General features: G+C 45.2%; 1 protein-coding gene across 1 annotated transcript in view; it reads left to right on the top strand.

Annotated features, from left to right (window-relative positions):
• ppm1lb (protein phosphatase, Mg2+/Mn2+ dependent, 1Lb) overlaps nt 1-24,057 on the top strand; it is a 53,525-nt gene extending 29,468 nt beyond the window's left edge. Inside the window, exons 2-4 of the mRNA XM_036537069.1 lie at nt 8,383-8,557; nt 18,589-18,750; nt 20,564-24,057. Of these exons, the coding sequence (XP_036392962.1) occupies nt 8,383-8,557; nt 18,589-18,750; nt 20,564-20,910 (684 nt within the window). The 3' untranslated portion in view covers nt 20,911-24,057. The remainder of the gene's footprint in view (nt 1-8,382; nt 8,558-18,588; nt 18,751-20,563) is intronic.
• The last annotated feature ends 413 nt before the right edge of the window (nt 24,058-24,470 follow it).

Raw genomic sequence — 24,470 nt, 5'->3', positions numbered from 1 at the left:
AGCCAGAATGACTGGTAGAGAGCAGTAGCTAGCATTGTGCAGGTGGCGGTATATGTAGATCAACCTCTCTGAGGTAGCAGTACCACAGCAGAATTAGGAAAACCTTAAAACTTCACCCTGTGTGTTTCTGTACGTTGAAGGGAGTGGGTTCAGATTGTTCATCTTTGAGTGGGAGGTGTAGGGGTATACATGCGTGTGGCAGTGGCAGGTGCTAACGGGATATTCACAAGGGCACTCGGTGAACTGCGATGACTCAGCGTGATCCATATCGGCTTCTGCTGAGTAACATCACTGTAATTTAACCTTCCACACCCCCCACCCCCCCAACATTGCTCCCTTTTCTGTCCTTTACTATCAAAGAGCTGGAAATAACAGCATCCTTTATTGCTGACGGAATGGGTTAGAGAATTATGTGTCTGTGAATCAGTTTCCCCACAGGTGCCCCTGAAGGCATGTTTATACCAGGGTTACTCTGAGGTGCTAAAGTTGAGAGGGTCAATATAATGTTCTCCCGAAACTCCTCACTTGCTCATGTTGGTCAGGGGCTTTTCAATGGAGCTGTCTCTTTCACAGACCCGCAGTTTAACCCTAATATTATAACCACTTACATTCAGCCCCTTGTTGCACATGAACTGGTTTTTATATTCTGTTTCCCACATGACAGCAAACCACAGTGCACAGTGGGTTCGAATGAGAGGACTTCATAGATGGACCAGGTCATGGATTTGAATCCTCAGTTAAACCGGCCTTGAGCAAGGTTTATCTCAGTGGCTCCAAATGAAAGCCCACTTGTATATATGGAATGCAGAATGTGCAGGATGTAGATTTCTAAGTACTTTAACTCGTTCTGGATGAATGCATCTTCTTGGTAAACAACAACAGCAGCAATAAGCTCTGTGAACCTCCATGTCAGGCTGTGCGCACTTACAGGAGGAGGGTTGATTATGTTATAAAAAGTCTTTTGACTGAGAGAAATATTTATTCTGCTTCCTGTGCTGAACTGTACTTTGATAAGTATCCAGTCCCCCCCCCCCCCCCCCCCCACCCGCCCAGCCTTAGTGAATAACCCTCTGTACCTTTCCAAAATGAACAGAAAAAAATCTACATCCCCTGAGGGATTTATTTTAACAAAGTTCCTTGCTAATTAAGGACCCCCTGCTTAACAATGTCGATGATCCTAACGAAGGTGAGGTAGGGTGAAAGAAAGTGAAACAAGCCTGACCCCCTCACAGACCCCCTTGATCAGCACGCCTCGGACTTCCTGGTGCTTTTTTCAGAGTTAATGAGCCCAGGGCAGTAACAAACCCTGCCCTGTGATTGAGCCAACCCCCCCCCCCCCCCCCCAGCACCTGCTTCTTTGCGAGCAGAGAGTGTCTGTGTCCATCACTCAGGCACTGGGACCATCTCCAAACCCTGCACACATTACCACTGCTTTCTTTGGCGCCTCAATCCCCACTCCTGGTGGTTGGCCGCTCTGTTCCTAAGGAGAGGAGCACCACTGTGGGCACACGGGCAGGTGTCGCCCCCCCCCCCCCCCCCCCCCACCAAAGAAAACCGCCAGAGCGGATGGATGGCTTGCTTGCAGTTAGAATATCAATGTCTGCAAGGTGGCAGACCATTTTTTCACAAGGACAAGGTGATCGCATGTGTGATGGTCACCTTTGCTGTTAAAGCTTGTTGAATGTGTTACTTGACCACCCTTGTGCTTTGATCTTGAGTGTCAGAGGTGCTGTGGAGTGAAGGGAACCTAGTATCTGTAACCAGGGACAGCTGGCACATTGGAACAAATGGTATTTTCTGGTGTCTGGTATTGTCCACTTCTTCGATCCTGCCCTGGTTACGTCCCCAGCACACTTGAATAATTGTGTTTTGGAGTGTTTAAAGAGCTGTGTGAATAATACTCAAGGCTCCCGAGTTTCTCATCTGCTTTGGTGACGTTAATTGTCCCGAGTCGCCACCTTGAAATGCTAATCTAAGAGAGGCCATCGAACCCTCCAAGGGAAGCGAGCACTCCCCTTTTATCATGGACTTCAATCCAGTGTGTGTAAAATTGACTTTGTCAGTTTTTACTGATGAACCCTCTTCCTCTCCCATGGCTTAATGTGCCAAGAAAGCGTGCATCGCTTTTTTAAAAAAAATTTGCCGAAAGTTTCTATGGGAAATGAATTACTGATAATATCAAAACCTGCTCAAGGCTAGATTCAGAGATGGGTTATGTCTGCCTAATGTGCAAAATGGAGCTGGTTACTGGTTTTATAATGTACTGTCGTAAAACTGAGCAAGACAGGGATAGGCCTGATGCACGTTAAATGATGTAATTTGGTGCCAGAGGTGGCAGGGTAGTGTATTACATTCTCTTGTCTTTCAGAGTACGCTTCAGTCAGTTTTTAACCAATAATCTAACCTCTGTCATCTGTCTGTGCGCAGATGAGGTGTGACACGCCGGGGTCTGATCCTTAATGCCCCCAATTTCTGCAGCAAGAGTGATGCTAACAGGGTTTGTTTTTTTTGACCGTATCAATTTTGACGAGTGCCGCTGTCTCTCATCAGATGTTGTTGATTTCTACATGGCTGGCTCCACAGCTGTGCATCGTCACCGGCACTTCCCAGAACTCCCGTCACCTTTCCCTCACACGCTCTTGTGTCCCCCCGTGCTTTACTTTTGGAAATGCTGGTTTTTGTCCTCCCCAAAAGCTCAGGCGGCCACGTAACTGGACTGAAGCTCTGACCCATGGTCACTCTCTGCGCAAACAAACCCGATTTCTGTGCGTTCCAGGTCCTGGTTTATTTATCTCTTTCATGTTTATTTATATGTAAATGACCTGATCATTCTTTTTACTTGTATAAACTATGTTGAAATATCCCCTTTCTTCCCTCCCTGCCTTTCTTTCTCTCTCTCTTTTTCTCTTCCCCTCTCCATTGCACTCCTGCGTGGGAGAGCCTGTCATTTCAATGCACTGAGGTCTGGGGCGGAATAATATCGCTATACAGCCCCCACTCCCCCCCCCCCCTTCCCCCTACAGCAGAGGATGATTCTATTTTACATGGTAAAGCCACCCACTCTGTTCATCAGGAAAAGTTAAAAATGGCTGAAACATCTCGGAATGCGCGGGTGCTCCATTGTGCCCGCGACGTATAACTCAAGGTGTGTTTGTTATCAGCGGCTGACAGAAGTGCGGAGAGGGATGAGCTACCCTCCCTGTGCCCACGCGCCCGCACGCCTGCGAGCCTGGCACCACACTGCTGGGGTGCCCAGATAAAGCCGTTTGCTGCATTAATTGACACCGTTACTAAAGCGATCTGCGCGTTCCTCCTTGGGATGTGTCACCCAAAAAAGCGCTGGCTCACGGAGTTGTCCCCTCCGGTGTCTGGAGCTGGAGATGTGCCGGGTGTTGCTACCTGCCCTCCTTCCCTTCAGGAATTTTTTATTTTGCATCTTTTTGGCATTTAATTTTCTCATTGCAGTCTCTTTATGACAGAGTATTTTTTTTTTGACTGAGCGTTTCGTTTTATCAGCCTGTTTGCACGCCTAAATCGACTGATAATGTAGCCCTGTTTATCAGGGCAGTAAGGATAAAGTGACGTGCTGATATGAGGTGACGTGTGGATGGCAGTGGTGTGACGCTGACCTCCGCCTGTCTTCACTGTGCGATTGGGATTGGGTAGATGGCTGAGCAGGTACATGAGCCTCATACAGTGTCTGAATGTAAAGTTGGAGCCTGGGCGTGTGTGTCCTCATTAGCGCGACCCCCTCCACCGCGCTGCTGAAGGTGAAAGTCTGAGGAGTGGTGGTGAGAATAAGTGGATTAAGGCTGGGTGTCTGCAGTGCTCTCTCCTTCACTGCTGCAGCTCTGAAATAGGGAGGTAGATCCAGACCTCTGGGGCCTACTGGGGTCCTGTGGGACGCAAAGGTACCTTTTGATTCACAGCGCCAAGCTGCCGATGTCAGAACCTTCTTGAGATGCGGTGCTGGACTGTAGATTTCCTGAAAGTGACAGACAGCGTGATCGGTAAAGAGTGAAAGTGAGAGGCTGAGAAGGAGAAGGTTGCGAAAGGAGGACTGGAATTGCACTAATACTGTGGAAAAATGGATGGCAGGTGAATGGAGGGTGTGGAAATGTGTTGTAAGTCCACAGACACACAATTCAAAAATGTGAACCCAGTAACCCCCATCACCCAATGTTCTCTCCAATCCGCTGGTTTCCTGTCCCCATCCTGGCCTGATGTGCCGCTACGCTAACCCTAGGAATGTGAATTTAGTGTTATTTAGTGAACAACAAAGAGATCCAGCTGTCTGTGTTAGAGAAAGCATAATGACAAACAGTGGACCTTAAATTCATTGGATGTGTAGGGGCCCTCGTAACCGGCTGTTTGTTGTGGCGACGATCTCGGTTTCTGGCTAGTTGCAGTCAGATGGAAAGGTTTTTTTTCATGTGGGGATAAGCAGTGCAATTCCAGTGAAACTCTCTCCTGTTTTGAGAAGTCTGTTTCCCGCATTTGCACTCTTTGTATGTACTGCGGGTGATTTTGTGGGCACGCCAGCCTATATTGCAGCACTCACAGGTTATGTTGAGGGCAAGTCAGCATTGTGGAACTAATACAAACACACAAAGTTGCTCAGCAGAATGGTTAAGAGCAATTTCCCCAGTCACACACAATAGATAGCCAGCAACTATTTCTTGGAAAGGAGCAAGCAAAGTGCATTGTTTATCAGAAGCCTGAAGCTGTCAGAAGCTGTTGTGAGGATCTGTAGTTAAAGCATTCTATTCCTTACCAGCAGGTTGCTGGTTCAGATCTGGTTATTTCTTTGCTCTTTTCAGCTGGATGTCCTCACAAGGAATCTCATAGCTGGGAAGAACAATTTTTTAAAAATTTAGCAGGTTGTGTGAGTCATAGCCAGATCAGTTCAGATGAATTTCCGGAGATCACAGAGGTCATCGAGGTGTTTGGATGGAACCACCGTTGTGGCAGCTAGCGGTTGACAGGCTTAGATTAGTTAGGTTCTGCTCGTCCAGATGCCCCCCCCCCCCCCCCCCCCCACGCCCACCTTTGCGGCCTGTACACGCGTGAGTGGATGCGATGCGGCTTGAAGTGTTTCGGCAAGGTCACTAGAGTGGAGTTGCAGCAGGGGGATATAAAGTGTCTCTCTGCAGCAGTTATTGAATTTCTATTTCGGGCACAATAAGCCCCTACCCCCCCCCCCCCCCCCCTCCACCCCCCACCCCTGCCCCTCTTCAGGAAAGGGGCCAGCTGAAGCACGCCAACAAAGGAGATGCTGCACTTAGAACCTCTCTCAATGCAATGCTGATGGGTCGTTCAGTGGGAGGGATGGGTCGTACAATTAACACACAGAATGTAGTAGCTGCTGCCACTGCTCAACAGTTATTCCTCATCTGCGGTACATGTGAGAAGCTTTTGTGTAACAAGACAATGGGAAAGCAATAGAAAAAGCTTTCTGCCTTGCTTGGTTTCTTTTGTTGCTTTCTTTTTGGGCAGGGGGAGGCGGGGAGTGAGTGAGTGAGTGGGTGGCGGCTGGTGAGCAGAATGCAGTGTTGAAACGCACAATAATGAATGCCCATACAGTGCTGTTGGATGCGAAGCTCCACCTTGCATGCCCCTGCATGGGCACGCTGATTGTGTGCGCTGACGACAGAATTCTCCAGATAGAAGACTCTCTGCCCTCCCTTCACCCTTGCTCTGGAAGACACCAAAGACTTTATTATGTGTCAATTTTGCTAATAGACTGAGAGGAGGATTGGCATTCCATTCACAAATGGTCTGTTTAATTAAAGTGAACCAGCAGTCTTAATTGGATTTGCTTTGCTTTGCAGCGTTGGTGTTTTCTGTCCAGAGGCGCGTGGCAGGTTAAGGGATGCCAGCGACTCCGTTGAGGGGGCTTGGGGGTGCTGTCACAAGCCATCATGCAGCTGTTAAGCAGCGCCGGGCTGTGACATTCACCAAATGCCACCAAATGCTGAGGAAAGTCCACTGAAGGTCGTTCCGGAGAAACTTTCTTCAAGGGGCAAACGAGGCAGTGTGGGGGGGGGGGGGGGAGCTCATTGTCTTTCGTCGGGAGAAAATATGTTTCATGCTTCTGTTGATATCTGTGCTGACAAATGTGTTTCCGCTGATAAGATCTGCTGAGATTGGGGTGGGGGGCGGGGGGAGCTGGCTCTGCGCCTTGTTGCCACGGTGCGCCTCAGCTCAGTCAGCACACACGCGTAGCCTCTGCGGCGATTAGGAGACGGGCAGCGTTTTTATCGCAGGGAGATAATTTCCCCTCCGAAGGAGGCGACGGGGAAAATGAAGATGTCCGCCCTCCGGGCTGCCACCTCTGTCGCCTGGGAGACACATGCCAGATAACAGGCTTGACAGCTCTGTCACACCTCCCGCTCTCGGCCCTCGTGGCGTCTTTGTTTCGTCCCCCGGTACAAGCGAACCCACGTGGCCAGCCGGCGGTCCTCCTCCCTGCCCTCCCTTCTCCTCCTCTCCACGTTGGCCCTGAAACAGAGGCTGGGGCCGTCAGCTCAGACCCCGGGGGAAAGAGGAGCGCTTGACCGATAATCGCCCTCAGAGCCCTGTGGTGCTGTGCCAGTTGTTTTTGTTGGAAACTCATTATTGACCTGTTGGCATTTGATTCTGGGAAGGGGGATTAGATGGTGATGGAAATGGCCGAGGCTCTAACACATGTGTGAGCTTTAGATCTTCTCTCTGGGGGCGTTGCGCTGTACGGTGCAAAAAATGTTCGCGATTAGTGTCATCCTGTTTATTAGTTCAACAGTCACCCTCTTCCTGTCCGCTTCTTTCATCCGTTCATACTTTTATTTTTGTATTAACTTGGCTTGCTAATGAGGTAAAACATGTCATTAAAATGAAGCAGCAGCAAATTCTCAAACTGAATTTGAGCTGAATGACCTTTCCAGTGGAGTGACATCACAGAATTTTCATACTCAACAGACTTAAAGTGTTTCTAGATCAAATAAGATGCCAGTGAAAAACTGAAAAAGCAGTCACTCTGACAAATGTGTACACACACACACACACACACACGCACACGCACACGCACGCACACGCAACTGCCTGTTGTTGAGCTTAACCCAGCTCAAAGAGTGATAAGCTTTTTGGGGAAGACATCCAGCTTCACCGGATGATCTTTCCTCAGACAGGGGTGGCTCAGAATCCCACGCACCCCCATGGTAGCCACACTCCGGAAAGAATGGTAGAAATGATGTCAGAGGTGTTTATCCAATGGAGAAAGGGGATTGTTGCCTGGCCCCACGTACCCAGTTGAGCCTGCGTAACCAGGGGGAAGACAGGGGTGGGTATGGGATCTTTGCAGAAAGACAGGGTCCTGACTCAAATGCTCAAGGCCAAGGTCAAGCACCATTTGCCCCCCCCCCCCCCCCCAAGCAGCCACTTGAGAACCAACTGTGAAAGTCAGGCAGCTGTCCACAGTCTGGCTTTAAGCAAACATTCTGCACAGTTTTCCCTGCACTGCTTTATCTCAGCATCACCCCCATTGTTCCTGTATTTGACACAAAGGCTCTGCACAATCGAGTGGATTTGCGGGGAAATTGCTCAGTGTCTTACTGTAAAAGGACAAGCCCTGTCATTGTGCTCTCGAAACAGATAGTGGCACGATTGAATTTCTGCTAGTCAGCGTATACCTGAGCTGCAGAGGGAGGTATGTGGCTAGCAGTGCACTTTCCCCACCATATCGCTGTCCCTTTTTTTCATGATTTATTTGTTTTTCTCAGGATTATAGAGGTCATGTGCCTTTTGTCTTGGACGCGTGTGCTTGCAGCTGGTGTAGTAGTAGTTGAAGCCAATTTATTTTTCCTGAGAATCCCAATTTATTTTTCCTGAGAATCCCAGTTTATTTTTCCTGAGAATCCCAGTTTTGCGCTTGCAAAGATAACTGTCTTGCTGCCCCCCCCCCCCCCCCCCCCCCCCCCCACACACACACACACACACACACACACACACTCACTCAACCGCACTCCTCTTCCTGACAGAAAAGGTCTGGTGCAGTAAACTTCATCTTGACAGGATGTCTTCTGTGTCCTTAGATTGTGTGCCTGGCTGGATTTATCCATTTACACCACCTCGGTCTGCATCCCATGAATGGGCAGGTGTCCTGTCTGTGGTCTGAGTTATATTTAGACCCTGTCCGCGTACTCCCGCGCTCGATTGATCCCGCTCACCTCCGTCGCTCAACTGATCTGGCTTTCTGCCCTCGCTTTGCTGGCCTGGCTCACCTGGGTGGCCTGACTCACTTGGCTCTCCCTCCATGACCGACATGCCTGGGGGGCGTTACCCTGTCACCCTGTCCTGTGCGCATCTCTCTTACCTTTGTCCTCTCTGTCCTTTCTCCCTCCACAGGCTGCTGCCGAGTATGTGAAGACGCACCTGCCAGAGGTCCTGAAGCAACACCTGACCACGTACGAGAAGGAGAAGGAGAACAGCGTGCTGTCCTACCCCGCCATCCTCGAGCAGCACATCCTCTCTGTGGACAAGGAGATGCTGGAGAAGCTCTCCGCCTCTTACGATGAAGCAGGTGAGAGGTCGCCAGGGAATCAGAGGTCACCTCCACATTACTGACAGTCAGGCCACTGCAGGCTGCTGTCACTCTGCTTTTCTCTGCCTTGAGAGAAGTATTTCTCTGTGTGCTGTTTTCAGTTCTGAGATTACAGTCACTCTGTCAGCCTTGAATAGACTTACTTTTCATTGTCAGCCAAGAAAAATGCGGCTTTGTTCATTTTGAGGGAATGGCTATCCATTTATATTTGTGTGGGCTCTAATATTTTGGTCCTACAAATTGAGTTGGTATAATACATCACTTACCAATTAATCGAGTTCATCTGTGACAATCAGGCTGCAGTGGTGTGAAGTGTTGGCCTTTATTAAGTGTGGAGTCTTCTCTAGAGTGGACCATCAGAGTCTGGGGTTCTAGATTCTTCTGAGGTAAATGGAAACTCCTCTAGAGAAGTTTTTTCAAAGATTTTCTCTACTGATAAGATATTGAATGCTATACACATTTCCATTACACTAAAAAGTCTGTCCATGGCTCTAAAGATTCCATTGTAGGATCTCCTTAACGTCTCCTTAGCTGAACCAGGAAGGAACACAGAATGTGTATTCTCCCCAGTGATGGATGCTCCCCGGATTTGTGTTCCATTGTAAAATTCTCTGATTCTGTATGCACTGTAAGTCGCAGGAAATGGGAGAAGTAGAAACAGACATTATGAATACTTTACTAAAGCAAATTGCTTTTCCATTTTGCATTGACTTTCCTTCTTTGCACCAAATAATACAATCACTGTAAAAATATTAGCCGTTGAAGTGATTGAACGTAGTAATAATAATATTAATTAGTTGCAGTAGTAGTTTCACTGAAGCAGAATTTCGCTGTGGCAGGTTGTAACTAGGTCACGTCAGCAGATATCTGCGCGGAGCAGTGCTGTTGGCTGTGAATGGGTGTGGGCTGGGAGTGGGGGCGTACAATTGGATTCAGCCGGACACAGCAGCAGTGTGGGAGGGACAGCAAGGACAGACAGAGGGTGTTTTTACTCCAACGACAGCTGCAAATGGAGAGAGGGCCAGAGGAGGAGTCGGCATCAAAGGCCCTCTGTGCACTAACGTAGCAGTAATGTTGCCGGAAGCTTACAGGAACATCACAACGGTGACACACAGGCGAGTCCCCGTTTTTAAAGAGGGCTTCTCTTGTCATGGTTTTGGAGGGGGATGGAACAGGTGTGAGGGTAATCCCCCAGCATGCACTTTGTGCCCCTTGTTGCAGGGTAACGCTGGGTGCAGGGAGTGTCTCCCAGAGGTCTGCTCAGTTACAGCCATGCTTCTCCACACTCTGTTTACCGTCCAGCTTCCACTCCTTGCAATTGGGGGTGTTTTATAAATAGCCACACGCGTGAGAAAGAGCGACTGCCGAGAGCAGCACGAACCGGCCTGCTGTTCTTTGAGGTTTCTGTGTGGAGGGTGCCCTCCGTTTTCTCCCCCTTTCCCAACAGTCAACAGGCAAACTCCCTCCGCGTTCAAACCTGCCTTTTCAGCAGCATAATTAAAGGTTTATGTTCGTTTGGCATGTGGTAGTTAGCTATGCTGATTTCACAGTGGGCAAGAAAGAGAGACACCCACTCCTGTGCTATCCTCTCTGAGGACTTGTAACTGTACACTTTGAGAGAGGGAGACGAGGAGATGTGGAATTAGCGAGAGACAGATGGATAGAGAGAGAGAGAGAGAGAGAGAGAGAGAGAGAGAGAGAGAGAGAGAGAGAGAGAGACAGAAGTAGAGGCAGAGAGATGATATTTTATTAATACAGGCCGCTCCCGCAAAAGCACTGATGATTTATTTATAATGGGGGCGAGGGGGGGTGCCTAAAATATTCATGTTGACTGGATGGTAAAGAATGTTTTCATTCGTTCTGAATGCGGAACACAATACTTGGAATGTTCATACCTCTTGGTATTCCAGTCACTTTAACCAATTGTCTAAGTGGGCAGGGGAGGGAGGGCTGACAGGGTAATGAATATGGATGGAGCAGGCTGATATTTTATTTTAGCACAATCTACTTTTTTCATATGAATATTCACTGACTCAGTGGACGGTAACAATAAGCTTTTCCAGGGTCCTTGGCTCTTTAAACAGCCTTGTGTCCCCTGGGACTCTGTTCTAAGTATTCTGAGAGAGGTGTGCGGAATTCGGGATTTGTACAGATCGGTTGCATGAATGTGGCATCAGCAGACTCCTCCCCTTGTTCCCCCTCTGCCAGTGTGGGCAGGAGGAAGTGGGGCCGTGCCCATGTGTGATGAGGGCTTGCGTTCCTGGGTCCTGGTGCAACAGGCTTTCTCAGAGCGCGGGACGGAAAGAGGGAGTGTCTGCGCCCCTCTGCTGCTCCAGCCTGTGTTTTAACTCCATGCCCACACTGTGTGTCCACACCTTCCCTTCTGTAAGATTACTTTGCTACACGTTTTCAAGGGCAACGGTCGCCGTCTCTGCCGTGACAGAGGAGCGACTCCTGGTCTATGGCCAAGACACAGGGCGGGAGGTCGATGCTAGGTTAAAGTTAAATGTGTGCCAGCGAAACTGGGCATGGGAACAATGGCAGCACGCAAAGGGTGGGGGTGTGGCCCCCCTGATACCCAGTCCCTGAGGGTAGAGGGGGGTGTTTCTCACAGAAGCCGCTCCCTGCTGGAGGAAAGAGATATGATTGTGGTAGAGAAGAAGTCAGACTCTTTATATGCTATACCAGGATAATCTCTTTCCTTTTTATTGTTTCCAGAGCTTTCTCTTCGTAAGAAAATTATTTTATTTTCACAAGTTCAGGTGAAGTTGGTGCTCTTCCAATGCTTAAAATTCATGACCTTTAAAGTGTTTCTTAATTGCAGATGATAGCCATCTACTCTCTAATCCATAGACTCTTTGTTACCCTTTCAAATGAATTAGAGAGGCTTAATGCAGAAATGATGTCATAGATGGATTTGAAAAGTAAATAAAATATGTAAAAAAAAGATCTAGAGAAGCTTCAGAGTGAATGGCACAGTGCACACAGTTAGAGCTTCCATTCACATGATTATTGCATATTGCAGAAGAAGCTTTGACTATTGTGTGCTATTCATCTCTCTTCGTTTTCATCTTAGTGCTGCTTGTAGTATTCGTTGTTCTCTGTAGTTTTCCGCCAGGAAGATTGGTGATGATGTCATATCAGAGTGATCCTCTGGCCTTCACCAATTCGCCCCCCCCCCCCCCCCCCCCCCCACCCCCAACCCACTAACCAGGTAGTAGACCAGGGTGGCGACAGCATGAAGCCGAGAGCTTATCTTTATCAGAGGCCTGTCAGGCTCAGCAGGTACAATCTCACATCATGCCTCTAACGCCAGTGTGAAAGCGATTTCCTAGCCCTGGGCCTGACTCCACAGCACTGTTTTTTCCCCCCACTGATAGTAACTCAGAGGCAGTGCTTTTTCTAGCTGGTCTCTCTGTGCGGTTGGTCTCTCTGCACCTGCTCCCTCTTTCACTGGTCTCTGTGTGACTGATCTCTGTAACTGGGATGCTTGCACGCTTCAGCTCACATCTACATGCTTCATCACTCAGTGAAGGCACTCTGAAAAGGACAGAGATACTGTGGATACGGGTGTATATGTACAGTACATGTATTGAGCTGTCTCGAGTGAGTGACCTCTTGTGCATGGGATCTCTTTTCATTACAGCAGGTTCACATCAAATGGCAGAGAGAGTATTGCTCAGTTTATTGTGTGCAACAAAGGGTTGTGGGTTCTCAGATGGGATGGAGGGTTTAGACTATGTTAGATTCCATACTGGATTAAGAATTAATCTTAATGGTAAAGCATAGCACAGTGTGATGTGTACTGTATGCTTATGTTTTTTCTTTGTCAAGTGACTATTTGTCACCATGAATGTCTTCCAGCGGGACAAGAGACCCGTGGGCTTGTGGGACTGTCAGCCAGTGAAGAAGCTGCACTGTTCTTATCTGAATCTCTGAATCTCCCGGTCACTGATTCATGAGGATGAGAGAGGAAATCTCAGATCGCCCGATTCATTGGAGAATTATCTCCCTGCAGCTGAATAGAAAACCAAACTGTTCAAGGCAACAGTTTGCATTGCTGAACGTTTTCTCTGTCTGCCCTGCCGCACAAATGAAAACCCACATCTCGCCTAAAATCAACCTAAAAGCGTACACCTTCACTAGCACTTTCATACGAATCCTCTTCGCCTCTGCTGGGGCAAAAATGAACATTCTGAAGTTTCTTCTTCTTTTTTGTGTTTTTGTTTGCTTTGTTGTCCTCAGATGGTGGATTGCGTGACATTTTGGAGTCTGTCCCACTCTTCGTTAGTCTCCCATATTTTACTTATCCTTTGTTTAGACTATGTTAAGAAGGATTAAGATTGGGTTGCCCGATAATCTTGCCATTAAGTCAGGGCACACTAAATCTTTTGTGTTGTCGACAGAATTAGTCTACATTTGTTGAATTAACTTATAGTCCTGCCAGTACATTGTTCAGGCTTTTTGGGTGATTCAGTTAACCTGGTAATTGTTTGATTATGGTATCTGATTTCCTGGTACATCCTCAGGCGTGTTCATCACAGATGAGAGATTAGAATTTATAATAATGAAGTTCTCCGCGAATTGCCTCTGAACCTTTTACCTTTAGAATAATAGACGTGGATAGAGAGAGAGGAAGGGAGGGGAGGGAGAGAGCGTGAGAGAGAGAGGAAAGAGAGAGTGAGAGAAAATGTAATGTATTGCTTCAGGATAGTTCTAAATCAGATTTGTTTTGTTATAATTTTCCCATATTCTTCCCCTTTTATTTGTGTAGAGGAAGGGAAGAAAGAAAAGAGGGAAAAGCTCTGTGTGTTTTCCATGCCATATCTGCCCGCAGTGTGTCAACACCTTCCCGCTTATAACCGATCCGCTAATTGGAGAAGGGACGCAAGCAGGGCATTTCAGCCCATTATCATCTCCATGAAGGGGACCCGATAAAAATAATTAGCCAGACCGCACGGCAGAGAGCAGTGACAGCCGAAACTAGGAGCAGGGAGGATTAAGAGCAAGCAAGCAAGATAACGGCTTGCAGAAATGTAGTTTTCACTTTCTCCGCAGAGCTGTCAAGAATGCACAGAGCTTTTGTTGTCCCTCTACCTTTTTTATTTTTAGTTAGTTTTTTTGTCATAAACTTATTATTTTTCCCACCCAGAGCCATAACCAAGAAAAAAAATAATAAAATCAGTGTGTCCTCCTGAGGTTTAATCACATTCTGCAGTCTCTCTATCTTTCTCACACTCTGTTCTGCTCTTAGCTCTCACTCCCTCTCTCTTCTCTCTCCCCCTCTGTTTCCCTCTCTGACGGCATTAATTCTCAATCAGCTTCAGGCAACTTGGCGAGTTGCAGCCACCAAATGTTTTTTTTTTTTTTTTTTAAATGAAAACATACAGCGTGGGTACTGACTGTTAATGTCTTCAGAAAGGCATTCATTTGCATTCCTATTGCCACTCTGCAGTATTACTGTGGTCACAGTCTAATTATGCCAAATTGGATAATCACAACCTGGTGTATAATCACTAATGACCCCAGCATACATGCTGAGCTACTTTTGGTTAGAGGACCGTAGTGTCATCTGACCTTAACCACTGTCATATGACCCTGCGCTATCTAGCTCAAAGTCTGTCATGTACGATACAATTTACCACTAGTGCATTTATTTGTATTTTTTTTCATTAATTTTAAGCATGTTAAAGCATCTCTCGGGGAATTGGTAATTCGGCCAAAGTGCAGAAAGCAGATACCCAGTAAGCAGCAGTGGAGAGGTGAGCTGTAAAGCCAATAAAATAGGACAGAATGCTTAGGATGCCAGTCCTTGTTAAGATGCAAAAGGTGTCCAGGTTGGAAATTAGCCTGGTTTACCAGCTGTGTGTCAGGCCCGACATTGCGCCAAGCGACAACTGTGCAAACACAACAACCGAGATAATGTATGCAGAATGTATGCACAAAGGCTGAGCAATCAAACGCAGTGGGTGATTCACCCGCTCAATCAGTGCTCGGTAGGTGTTTATCATTATAATTCAGAGTCCGTTGGAGTGACAGGCTGATTGGCAGCACTGAACATTAAGAACTTCCTCCTGTTTGCCTACAAATTGCCCCCATTTTTCATCCAATCAGCATGCACTACACAAATCTGAAGGTCTGGGGCCATTTTTTTAGGCAGTAGCACTAAATGTATGCAGTTTTACATTTAATGTCATCGGTGGCAGCCCAGCCAAGAGCTTGCTCTTAAAACACCAGCTGTTTGCCAAGCAAAACGTATTGAGGTTTCCCGGGTTAGCCGTGTTACACACAGACATGCTGTAGGCTCAGAGGGCAGAAATCAATGTAGCGTAACTAAAATTAAATGTGAATATATTGATAGCTTTTGAGCAATTCATGAAAAGTAGTTGGCTAAAATAAGTAAATCAAATATATTTTGTTATAATAAATGAGAGTGTAAGATATTAAGTAGTTGTACTCATTACTCCTCAATAGTAAAGTATGAATTACTATGAAAAATACAAGATAATATCACATAAAACATCATCACCTAAAAACAAGCACTCATACTGCATTAATTAATTGTCTAATGGTAGAATTATGGGAACATGTTAATCTGTATTGGAGACCACTTATGGGTTATAAGACATGGTGCAAAATGTAACTGTAAAGCTAGGTTTATGCATTAATAAATTATCCTCTGTGCTGCAGGATTAAATGGTAGGCTTTGGCAAATTCATAATTTTCTGATTTTGCAGTAAGTGATGGATCTGTGATGTCATTATATAAATGGCACTTTTATAATACAAATTCAGTAGACCCGTTTTTACATTTTACTCCCAGGTTTGATGACAATGGATGCACATCTGCATTTGGCAATGGTATTCCTGTGTGATCTGTATGAATTATTTAAAATCTGTGACTCAGGTGTGTAAGGATTTTTAAACAGATTTTAAACAGATATGTACACAACTTCTAACCAGTCTGTCTAGGGACCAAAATATTCATACTGATTGACAACATATGACAGTAAGATGCAGGGAAATATGGAAAGATAAATTCTAGTCAAGATACAGACTCCTTAGTCTATATTGCTCGCTCTATATAGAGCATTCTTGGTTTTATTGACATTGTTTCCATTGGCAACACCAATCAAACTTTAAATTCAGCTCATCCCAAAGTTCTTTCTCTAATGTTAAAACAGTATTGTCTGCATTTAAATTTTCTTTGGGGAAAATGATAGTAGTTTTTCTTTTTTTTTATTGTTGTCTGTTTAATACAGATACTCATATCAGTTTGAATTGGACCGCACGTTGCTTCCTGGCTGCATTATGGTAAAATGATTGACACGTGTAGCGAGCAACAGCCCTGTCTGTAATTATAGGCTGTCTGTGAATTCTTGTCTCAATTAAGCAAATGTTTGTCACCAGATGCGTGTAAAGCTGGCTAAATGAGGCAGACCTGACATGTGGCTGGTAAGCACGGCTAATTGGAAATTGTGGACCCCAGGGTTATATCTCAACTCTTTACAGAGAGTTCCATGACATCTTAAAGCAAACAGACTTCCTGTTTTGAAGTTTTGAAGTTGATTTGAGTTGAAGTCTGTCTATCATGAACAAAGCAAAGCCCTTTCAGAGAGGCTTGGGAGCCATGTCACTTTGTAACCAGCCCGGGGGTTGGGACGCTGGACTGGGGCTCTCTCCTCCCTCCCTCCATCTCAAGCCCGGACAGATGGCGCAACAGACGGCTCCATTGAAGCCGCCGGGCCTCGGATTCTCGTCTTACTGAGAAAACAATTGGCTAGTAGTGCGTTGGCCTGTGGACCCCAACACAAAGGTTGGGGTTCAACACAAAGACAAAGGAACAAAAGAGGAAAAAGAGGAGTCACTGTGTTCTTTCTGTAAGATTTGATGGTGTTGCGGCACCAGATGTTGAAAATTGAAGGCCCCAATGTTGAATCTGCTAAGCTTTGTTTTGGTGAATGAAGGAAAGATTTGTGTCTGTCTCTGCAAGTGTGTAAGGACACAGGCTGCCCTTTGTGCTGACCGCTCAGACTGGACTGTACCAAGAGGAATAGGGGAGTGGTAGGGGGTGCGTTGGGGTTGAATGTTGTGTGCGGGGGATGGGGATAGGTACTAAATGACGGAATGAAATGGTCGGGGGGTTGGGGGCAATGGCTGTTGGTGTCCAACATGGATGCTCACCTCGTTATGTTTTGCATATAATGAAATGCAGTGTGAGGTAGAAAATGCAACTGAAACCAGAGAATCCATAATCATCAACCACTGAATAAACAAACAAAGGCCCATTGAGTTTGTGGTCAGAGCATGTTTTATGATGTAACAATATCATAGTAATTGCAAAAGAGGCCTGGTGCTACGCCTGATGATGACCACAGACCCTGCTTTAAATGAATGAATTTCAACCCCTTGTTTGCCTGAGATGAAGTAGGGTGTTCAAGTTTAATGGGCTATGATCAGATATTCTCTGCCTGTCAATCACAAGGAGGCCATTGGCTTTCTGCATCATATTTATATCTGACCATTTTACCGTTCAAAACAAAGATTCTGCCCATTCTGTAAATGCAATACATTGATGTCTGGCAGTATGTTTACACCATATATAGAAATATAGGCAATGAGAATTTACATTTTTTCCGGTTGTTACCATGTTTCCTGTCATTCTTACCCAGATCCAGTCTTTACTGGATTACTTTTCTTCCAGAGAATAGAGAGAACAGTGTTCCATGCTTTACTGCACACTTCATCCATCTAGAAGGCTCACCCTTTGACATCAGCATGTGTATGAAGCGCGGAACAGCTTTGTTCAGATTAATTTCAAGATCAGTGCAGGACGCTCAGACGGAGTGGGAAGTTGAGTGGGTTTACGTCTCAGAATAGGGCCGAGGACTTGCGAGGTGAATTTGATGAATTGCCTGTTTCCCGCAGACACACTAATACTCTGCTCCCCCATTTCCCTCAATCTCAGTCCCGAAAGCGGTGTTTCATCGACTCCAGTCATTCTTGCCTTTCCTCCCTTGTTATAGTTATTTGTCAGCCACCTGGCCCTTTCAGTTGCGTCCTTGATGAATTGATTTTCTTCCTTTCCTCTGCCTCTTCTTCTCCTTTTATCTCACTGCATCCTTTCCATGCTCATCTTTCAGATACAAACCTATCAGCTGTCTTTGTGTCCCTGCTTCACTTTTTTAAAGTCTTCTTTTCTTGACCCCCTCAGGGAGGACATCCTTTGGACTTTTCCATCCACCAGCCCATGCTTCCTCCCCCCTCATATTCAAATACCTTGTCTCCCTCTCTCTGTCTATGCCAGGCACACTTTCCCACCCTCCTCTGTCACTTCCTGCTGTTACCCCAGCGCTCTGTGCTTTACCCATCTCATTCTGTCAAGGCCTTTCAGAGCCTACCTTATTGGTTCATTTTCTGTTAGTCGAGTGATAATTCCAACTCTACTCTTCGCTCCCTGTCTGCACCGCTCCTTCCTGAACATGCTACTCTCCCCTGCTTCTCACATTCAGAGCCTGTAAATGAGCAATTTACGTTGTGTTCCATAGCTTTTGGTAACAATGATTGTTTTGTATGGCTTGCTTATCATTTCTGCTAGATTTTATTTCAAGCTTTCAGTTGTGCATTTGCTGGGATGGAAACTGCATTCCAAACAAAAAGCAGTCTGAGCCACTCCACTTCTCAGCAGAAACTTGGAAGGTTAGACTACTGAGTAAAAGCCTTATGAAACCTGGAACGTCTCAGACCGCTGTCACTGGGGGTGCCATGCCCACCCAATTTAGTATCCTTATTGTAATTGCAGTGTAAGTGGCACTGGGTAAGTTTCGGTGATAAAGCAAGGGAGGCTACTGCAATATTACAGTTTCCAGACCTAGTGAGCAATGGGCTCTTTGCGGGGAAAACATCGCAAGATGTGTTCAAATTGAAATAGTTACTACCATTAATTTTGTCTGAACCGATTTTCAGAGTGCCTGTTGAATGCACATGAACACACCTCTCTCTTTCCCTCAGGAACCACCTGCCTGATTGCACTGCTCTCGGACAAGGAGCTGACTGTGGCCAACGTGGGCGACTCCCGGGGGGTCCTGTGTGACAAGGACGGGAACGCCATCGCTCTGTCGCACGACCACAAGCCCTACCAGCTGAAGGAGCGTAAGAGGATCAAGAGGGCAGGTGAGAAGTGGGCAGAGACCACAGAATGGTGCCATTCTAATGTTAGAGGCAGGTGACCTCAAGTCTAGGACTAAATGACTTCAAAATGACCCAACATTACAGCTTTTGGATCCTTCAATATGTAGGTACTGAAATTCTTTTGAACCACTCACCTCTGTTTTAGCTGGAATAAGAATGAAGTCCACAAAACAACTTTTCGTAGATATATTATATATTATACAGATATATAGTTTTTTCAAGTGAATTCCATTTTGGATTTTCTGCCTTGTGTCTGAAACTCATTTACAGCCTCACTCAGAATAGAAACACTGATTGCCAGCTTCTCTCATGTTAACTTGTATACCTGTGGTGATGTATTAGACTTAGTTATATAAAGCTTTCCCACTGTGTAACATCATTTATGGGGTGGCAGTGTAGCATAGCGGTAAGGAGCAAGGTTTGTAATCAAAACGTTGCTGGTTTGATTGCCCCCTGAGGTACTGCTGTTGTGCCCTGGTCAAGGTACCTAACCCAGAATTGCCTCAGGAAATATCCAGCTGTGTAAATAGATTACGAATAAATACTTTAACCTATGTAAGTCGCTCTGGATAAGATTGTCAGCTAAATGACAATAATGTAATGCAATGCACTGTAATGCACTGCACAATAATTTCACTGATGAAGGCAATATGCCAAAATATTTAAATGATTAGCCTCATCTTTATTAGAAAATGTTGAGTGCAGATTTTAATATTACAGGATGAGCATGTGTCAGTTTACACCTCCTTATGGTGGTATGTGCACAAATAAAGTTCACCAGAACAGAACAGAACAGCAGACATTCAATAAAAGATGCCTATAAATCTCATAAAGCTGGTGCCAGAGATTGAAGATACATTTCCTCATTGCCATCTGCTGGCTGTCTTTGATAGTGCAGAAGTGCTCTATTGACCAATGCCACAGCTTCCAGGTTAATGCACTAACATTATACCAGTCCCATTTGTAAATAAGCAGCGTCTGTCCTGATGTTGCAATGCCCTTTTTTTAGCTGGCAGCTATCAGCAGTATTGACGACTGCAGTGGGTTTCAACACTAGTTCTACTTAACCTTCAGTGACAACTTCAAGGCAATTTTATTGAATTTTTTTTTATCAAAAATAAAGTACATAGAATTTCCATACATTTTCCTTCTGCTCTAGGCTGAAGTACAGCTGACATTAAGACAAATAGACAAACAGACCACTCTTATTCAGATACCATGATTAATCATAGCAACCTACTGTGAAAAACATGGCTGATCTCCTGGACCAGGGTTGGAGCCCGCTGGGCTAGTGAGCCCGGGTGCTCAGGGAGAACTGCAGTGTCGGCAGGTTTTTATTCCGCACATGCACTAAACCCCAGGGTTTAGCTATTCATCATCTCAAATGATCCATATGCTGTATCTCCCCGGTTCTGAGAGCGTTAGCAGTGTACAGAACTGAAAAAACCGCTGGATCGGAACATGCTGGCTATGCAAGGCTGGTTTAGCCCTGAGCTAGGGAATTGGATCATGTGGTAGGCTGCATTCATTATGAAAGCAGACACCTTTAGACAGTTCAAAACCAGGCTTAACACAGCGGTAGATACACTCTAGAATGTAGCCAAAATGATGAGTCTAGTTGGGCTGAATGGCCTGCTCTCATTATTAGGCTTCTTATGGTGTTAACACTCTGCCTGTGTCATTTCAGAATGTGTACATAGGATGTGTTATAAACTGAGCACTAAGAGGTTACAATGAATGAATTTATTTAGCTTTCTCTTTTTCTGGGTGGACCTCACTCTCTGCTCTCTCACAGGGGGCTTCATCAGCTTCAACGGCTCGTGGCGCGTTCAGGGCATCTTGGCCATGTCGCGCTCGCTGGGCGACTACCCGCTGAAGAACCTGAACGTGATCATCCCTGACCCGGACATCCTGGCCTTCGACCTGGACAAGCTGCAGCCAGAGTTTATGATCCTGGCGTCAGACGGGCTGTGGGACGCCTTCAGCAACGAGGAGGCCGTCCGCTTCATCAAGGAGCGCCTGGACGAGCCGCACTTCGGCGCCAAGAGCATCGTCCTGCAGTCCTTCTACCGCGGCTGCCCCGACAACATCACCGTCATGGTCGTCAAGTTCAAGAACAGCAGCAAGACCGGGGAGCAGTGAGGGGGGGGGCACGGCATACCTGGGCAGTATAATATATGAATATATGTATACATAAGTTTAAAAAAAAACCCTCAGTTTTTGGAGCAAGAACTCTTTCTATTTACAATATTTACAGTATCTACCCCATTCTCCCTGACACACGCACACATACACACATACACGCACACTTTCACACACATCCGCACACATCTGTTTGTTTTTACAGCCATGATCCTGTTTTCTCTGCCTTTAATACGTTTTGGAATATCCTCAAGCCTCATACTACTACAGCATGTGTGCACCAAAATCATTCCTTTAATATTACGAGAGGATTGGATTGTGTGCCGGCTATTTAAAAAGGCATGCACATGTACTGCTCTGAAAAGTATATCAATCAATCAATGAATTAAAAGGCCAGTCCAAGCTGAGGTCTGTTCAATAGGACAGAGCCTCGCGAAACATTTTTGTTGTAATGATTTCTGAACCTATTTAACTGGGGTTATAATCCACAATGGTCCTGCCTGGAGCTGGAACTGAAGTTCAGACAGAGGTAGTGAAGTCTATTTAATCATTATTCAACGCCAAATATGCTCATTTTATCAATGCTCAAATGCACTGTAGCAATACCAGGTACATTTCAGGAGCTACTGACAACACTTTGATATATGGCTGTTTTTTTTCCATTTCATATTTTAAAAAATCATATCTTGCAGGCCTTTTGAATATTTACCAAAATCTGTTTTAAAGGATGTAAATATAATCACATACACATTTAGCTGTAAGGAAAAACACAGGTAAAATCATCAAGTAATATAATTCGGATAAAATAAAATGAAAAAAGGTCTAAATGTCTAATGACTTCGGGAAAACTAACATCTGTTCCCCCTCCCCCTCTTAATGTAACAGTTGACCTCTGGTTACACCTTGTTGTTCTCCCTGGGGGAAGAGTTTGTCGAAGTTTGTCGGTTTATGGTGCCCTGAACACCCGCTGAGCTTCGTCTTTGTTGCGAGGGCTACAAGAGGAGCTGGACCGTGATTGTTTTGACTTTGACCCTAAATTAACCCTATACCCATAACTTATGTGTACAGTGTGTTTGTAGAGGCAGTGAAGCTGTATTGCTGGATTTGACATATAACTGCACTCTTACTTTCTGTTTCAGTTTTCAGTTTGCTGTGCTTAGGCAATACCCACACACTGAGTTCAGTTATCACAGGTGCAGCTCTCACACAGAGATCAGTTCCATGATAATGTCAGACTTCAGTACAACTGGGCTGTTGGGTCAGTTCTGTGTAAATGAGGATGTACAAACTGAATTGCAGCCAGGTCACCTGTAAATGGTTTTGGCCTAACATGTTATAATGCACCCTCCTCCCCATCCCTCACTCTCACTACTCATAATATTGTTGGTTGTCTCTCAGTATACCCTTCATAATAGTCATCCTACCCCCATTTGGGTGTGGTGAAGGGTTTGCCTCTCAGTATGTGCAGGAAACCTTAAAACTGTCAGGAGGAAGGTTAGGGAATGGGTACAGATCACACTCCAAGAACTGGATGTCAGAAAAAGCAGATGGCATGGAGTATCATCCACAGCTCTCCTACATGGTAGGAGTATTAAACAAACTATGGTGTAAAACCAGCTCCTGCCCAAACCTGGCAATTGCCTGTGTGATCTTAGCGTTATGTGTCTGTCTATGCAGTGTGCATTTGTGTCTGGCTCTGAATGCACCTTCAGCCTGTGTTCTGTTCAGGGTAGAGTACGATGACACCAAACTGCATGTCTCAGCATCCTGCTTGACCACTTGGTCTGTCTGTCCATCTGTCTGTACAGGTCATTCTAGAAACTCCCACGCAGAACTGTAGTCACGTACCTGTTCAGTATCCGTTCATTATTCTCGCCTCTGTGTAGTTTGCTTCTTGATTTCTGCCTACATTAGAGAAATATTTATTTACTCCCTGATGACTGCACTAAAATGATAATTGATAGCTTTTTAATAGGCTTTCAAGTTACTTTTTAATCACAAAACACACTTTAATTGGTACCGAACACTGCAAATATGTACTTGTTGCATCTGAACTACTAACAAATTCATCTATACTGAGGAAAAATCAGTCTGCATTGCCACAATAATAAATAATTCACTTAACCATTGCCGTGATAGCATTAAAACGAGCTTCAGTGCCGCTGGTTGAACTGTAGTTATGATTCTGATTAGCTCTGATCTAGGACTAAATCACACATATGAGCATGCTGATTGGTCAAATGCATGATAGAAGTAGGGTTAACGTGTGGGGTGGAAACTGTCTGATGTACTATTTGATTGTCTGGAACACCTGTTTCTTTCACCTGTAAATATGTGAAACATAACCACGTACAGTTGAAACCCAACTGGGCAGCCTGCATATATGTAAAATGCCTAGATATGGCTGCTGACACAATGAGAGAGCTTCTGCTTTACTGCTGCATTTAAAAAGTGTGTTCATAAATTTAAATTTTGCTTTTATCAGATATGGCAAGTTTCCATGTAAACTTGATGATTTCTTTATTTGCCATAGGTAGTCAGCGACTGTCTCCAAACCAAAACATACTGAACCCATACCATCTGACTAATACTTTAAAGTGACAACATACCACCTGGGTCTAAAATATTTTGCTCCCAGGCAACGACTGTGAACAAGGACAGTTGAGTGTAGTTGAGTTGTTAGTCAGCATTAAAGACCTTTTAGTCCTAAATCAAGTATAATTAGGGTCTGAAGAGTACCCCCACCCCCCCAGCACTGCCTGCTGTATTTGAATGAAATACATACTTGCTGCCTTATTTTTTAATATATTTTCTCCAGTTATAGTTCTTTGCCAAAAGTAAAAACTTTATTGTTTCTAGTGTAACATAGCTGAAAAATGCCACGCACATCATATAGAGATATCATGTTTTACATGTAGAATATCATTTCTACGTTGGTCTCTGAGAGACAAGGAATAGCGAATGTACATATTACATGTTATCATCATCATCATCCCTCAAATTCAGTCAAATATGAAATAAAGCCAAGCATAAACGCCCTGGTTGACAGTAATAAATTACTAGCGTTAGTATGTTTTTATGTGCTTCTTTTGGTTGTATATTCTTCCTGAATAATGTATGTGTTACTGAATGTTTATGTGGAGTTTGTAATGGTTTTTGTTGAATTACTGAAACTGTAAAAAGAAAGTTGACCTGTGGATTTTGAGATGAAATAAAAAACAATGATAACAACAATAAAAGTTCACTGATCAAAATACTACACCACAGTTTTTAAACTGTTATTTCATGACACTATGGATTATTGAATGCATGCCAATTACTTTAAGCTGTTGATAAAAAATGTAATATAAACATGTAGTGTAGGATGCAGTTTGCAGTAACTTAGTCCTTTGTGCATTCCCAGAACGGCTGACAGCATTATTTTTACATATCCCATTGACTTCAGTAGCAGTCAGCCTGGCATGTCACCCCATGGAACTGCACTGGCATGACCTGTTGGCAGCCAGGTTAACAGCAGGAAACTAAATAATGCCAACCTTCTGGCCCCCAGTCTGAGAGCT

Source organism: Megalops cyprinoides, chromosome 9 (genome assembly GCF_013368585.1).
Source record: "Megalops cyprinoides isolate fMegCyp1 chromosome 9, fMegCyp1.pri, whole genome shotgun sequence".
Taxonomy (NCBI): domain Eukaryota; kingdom Metazoa; phylum Chordata; class Actinopteri; order Elopiformes; family Megalopidae; genus Megalops; species Megalops cyprinoides.
Note: the sequence above shows the minus strand (reverse complement) of the source record. Positions and strands in the feature narration are given on the sequence as shown.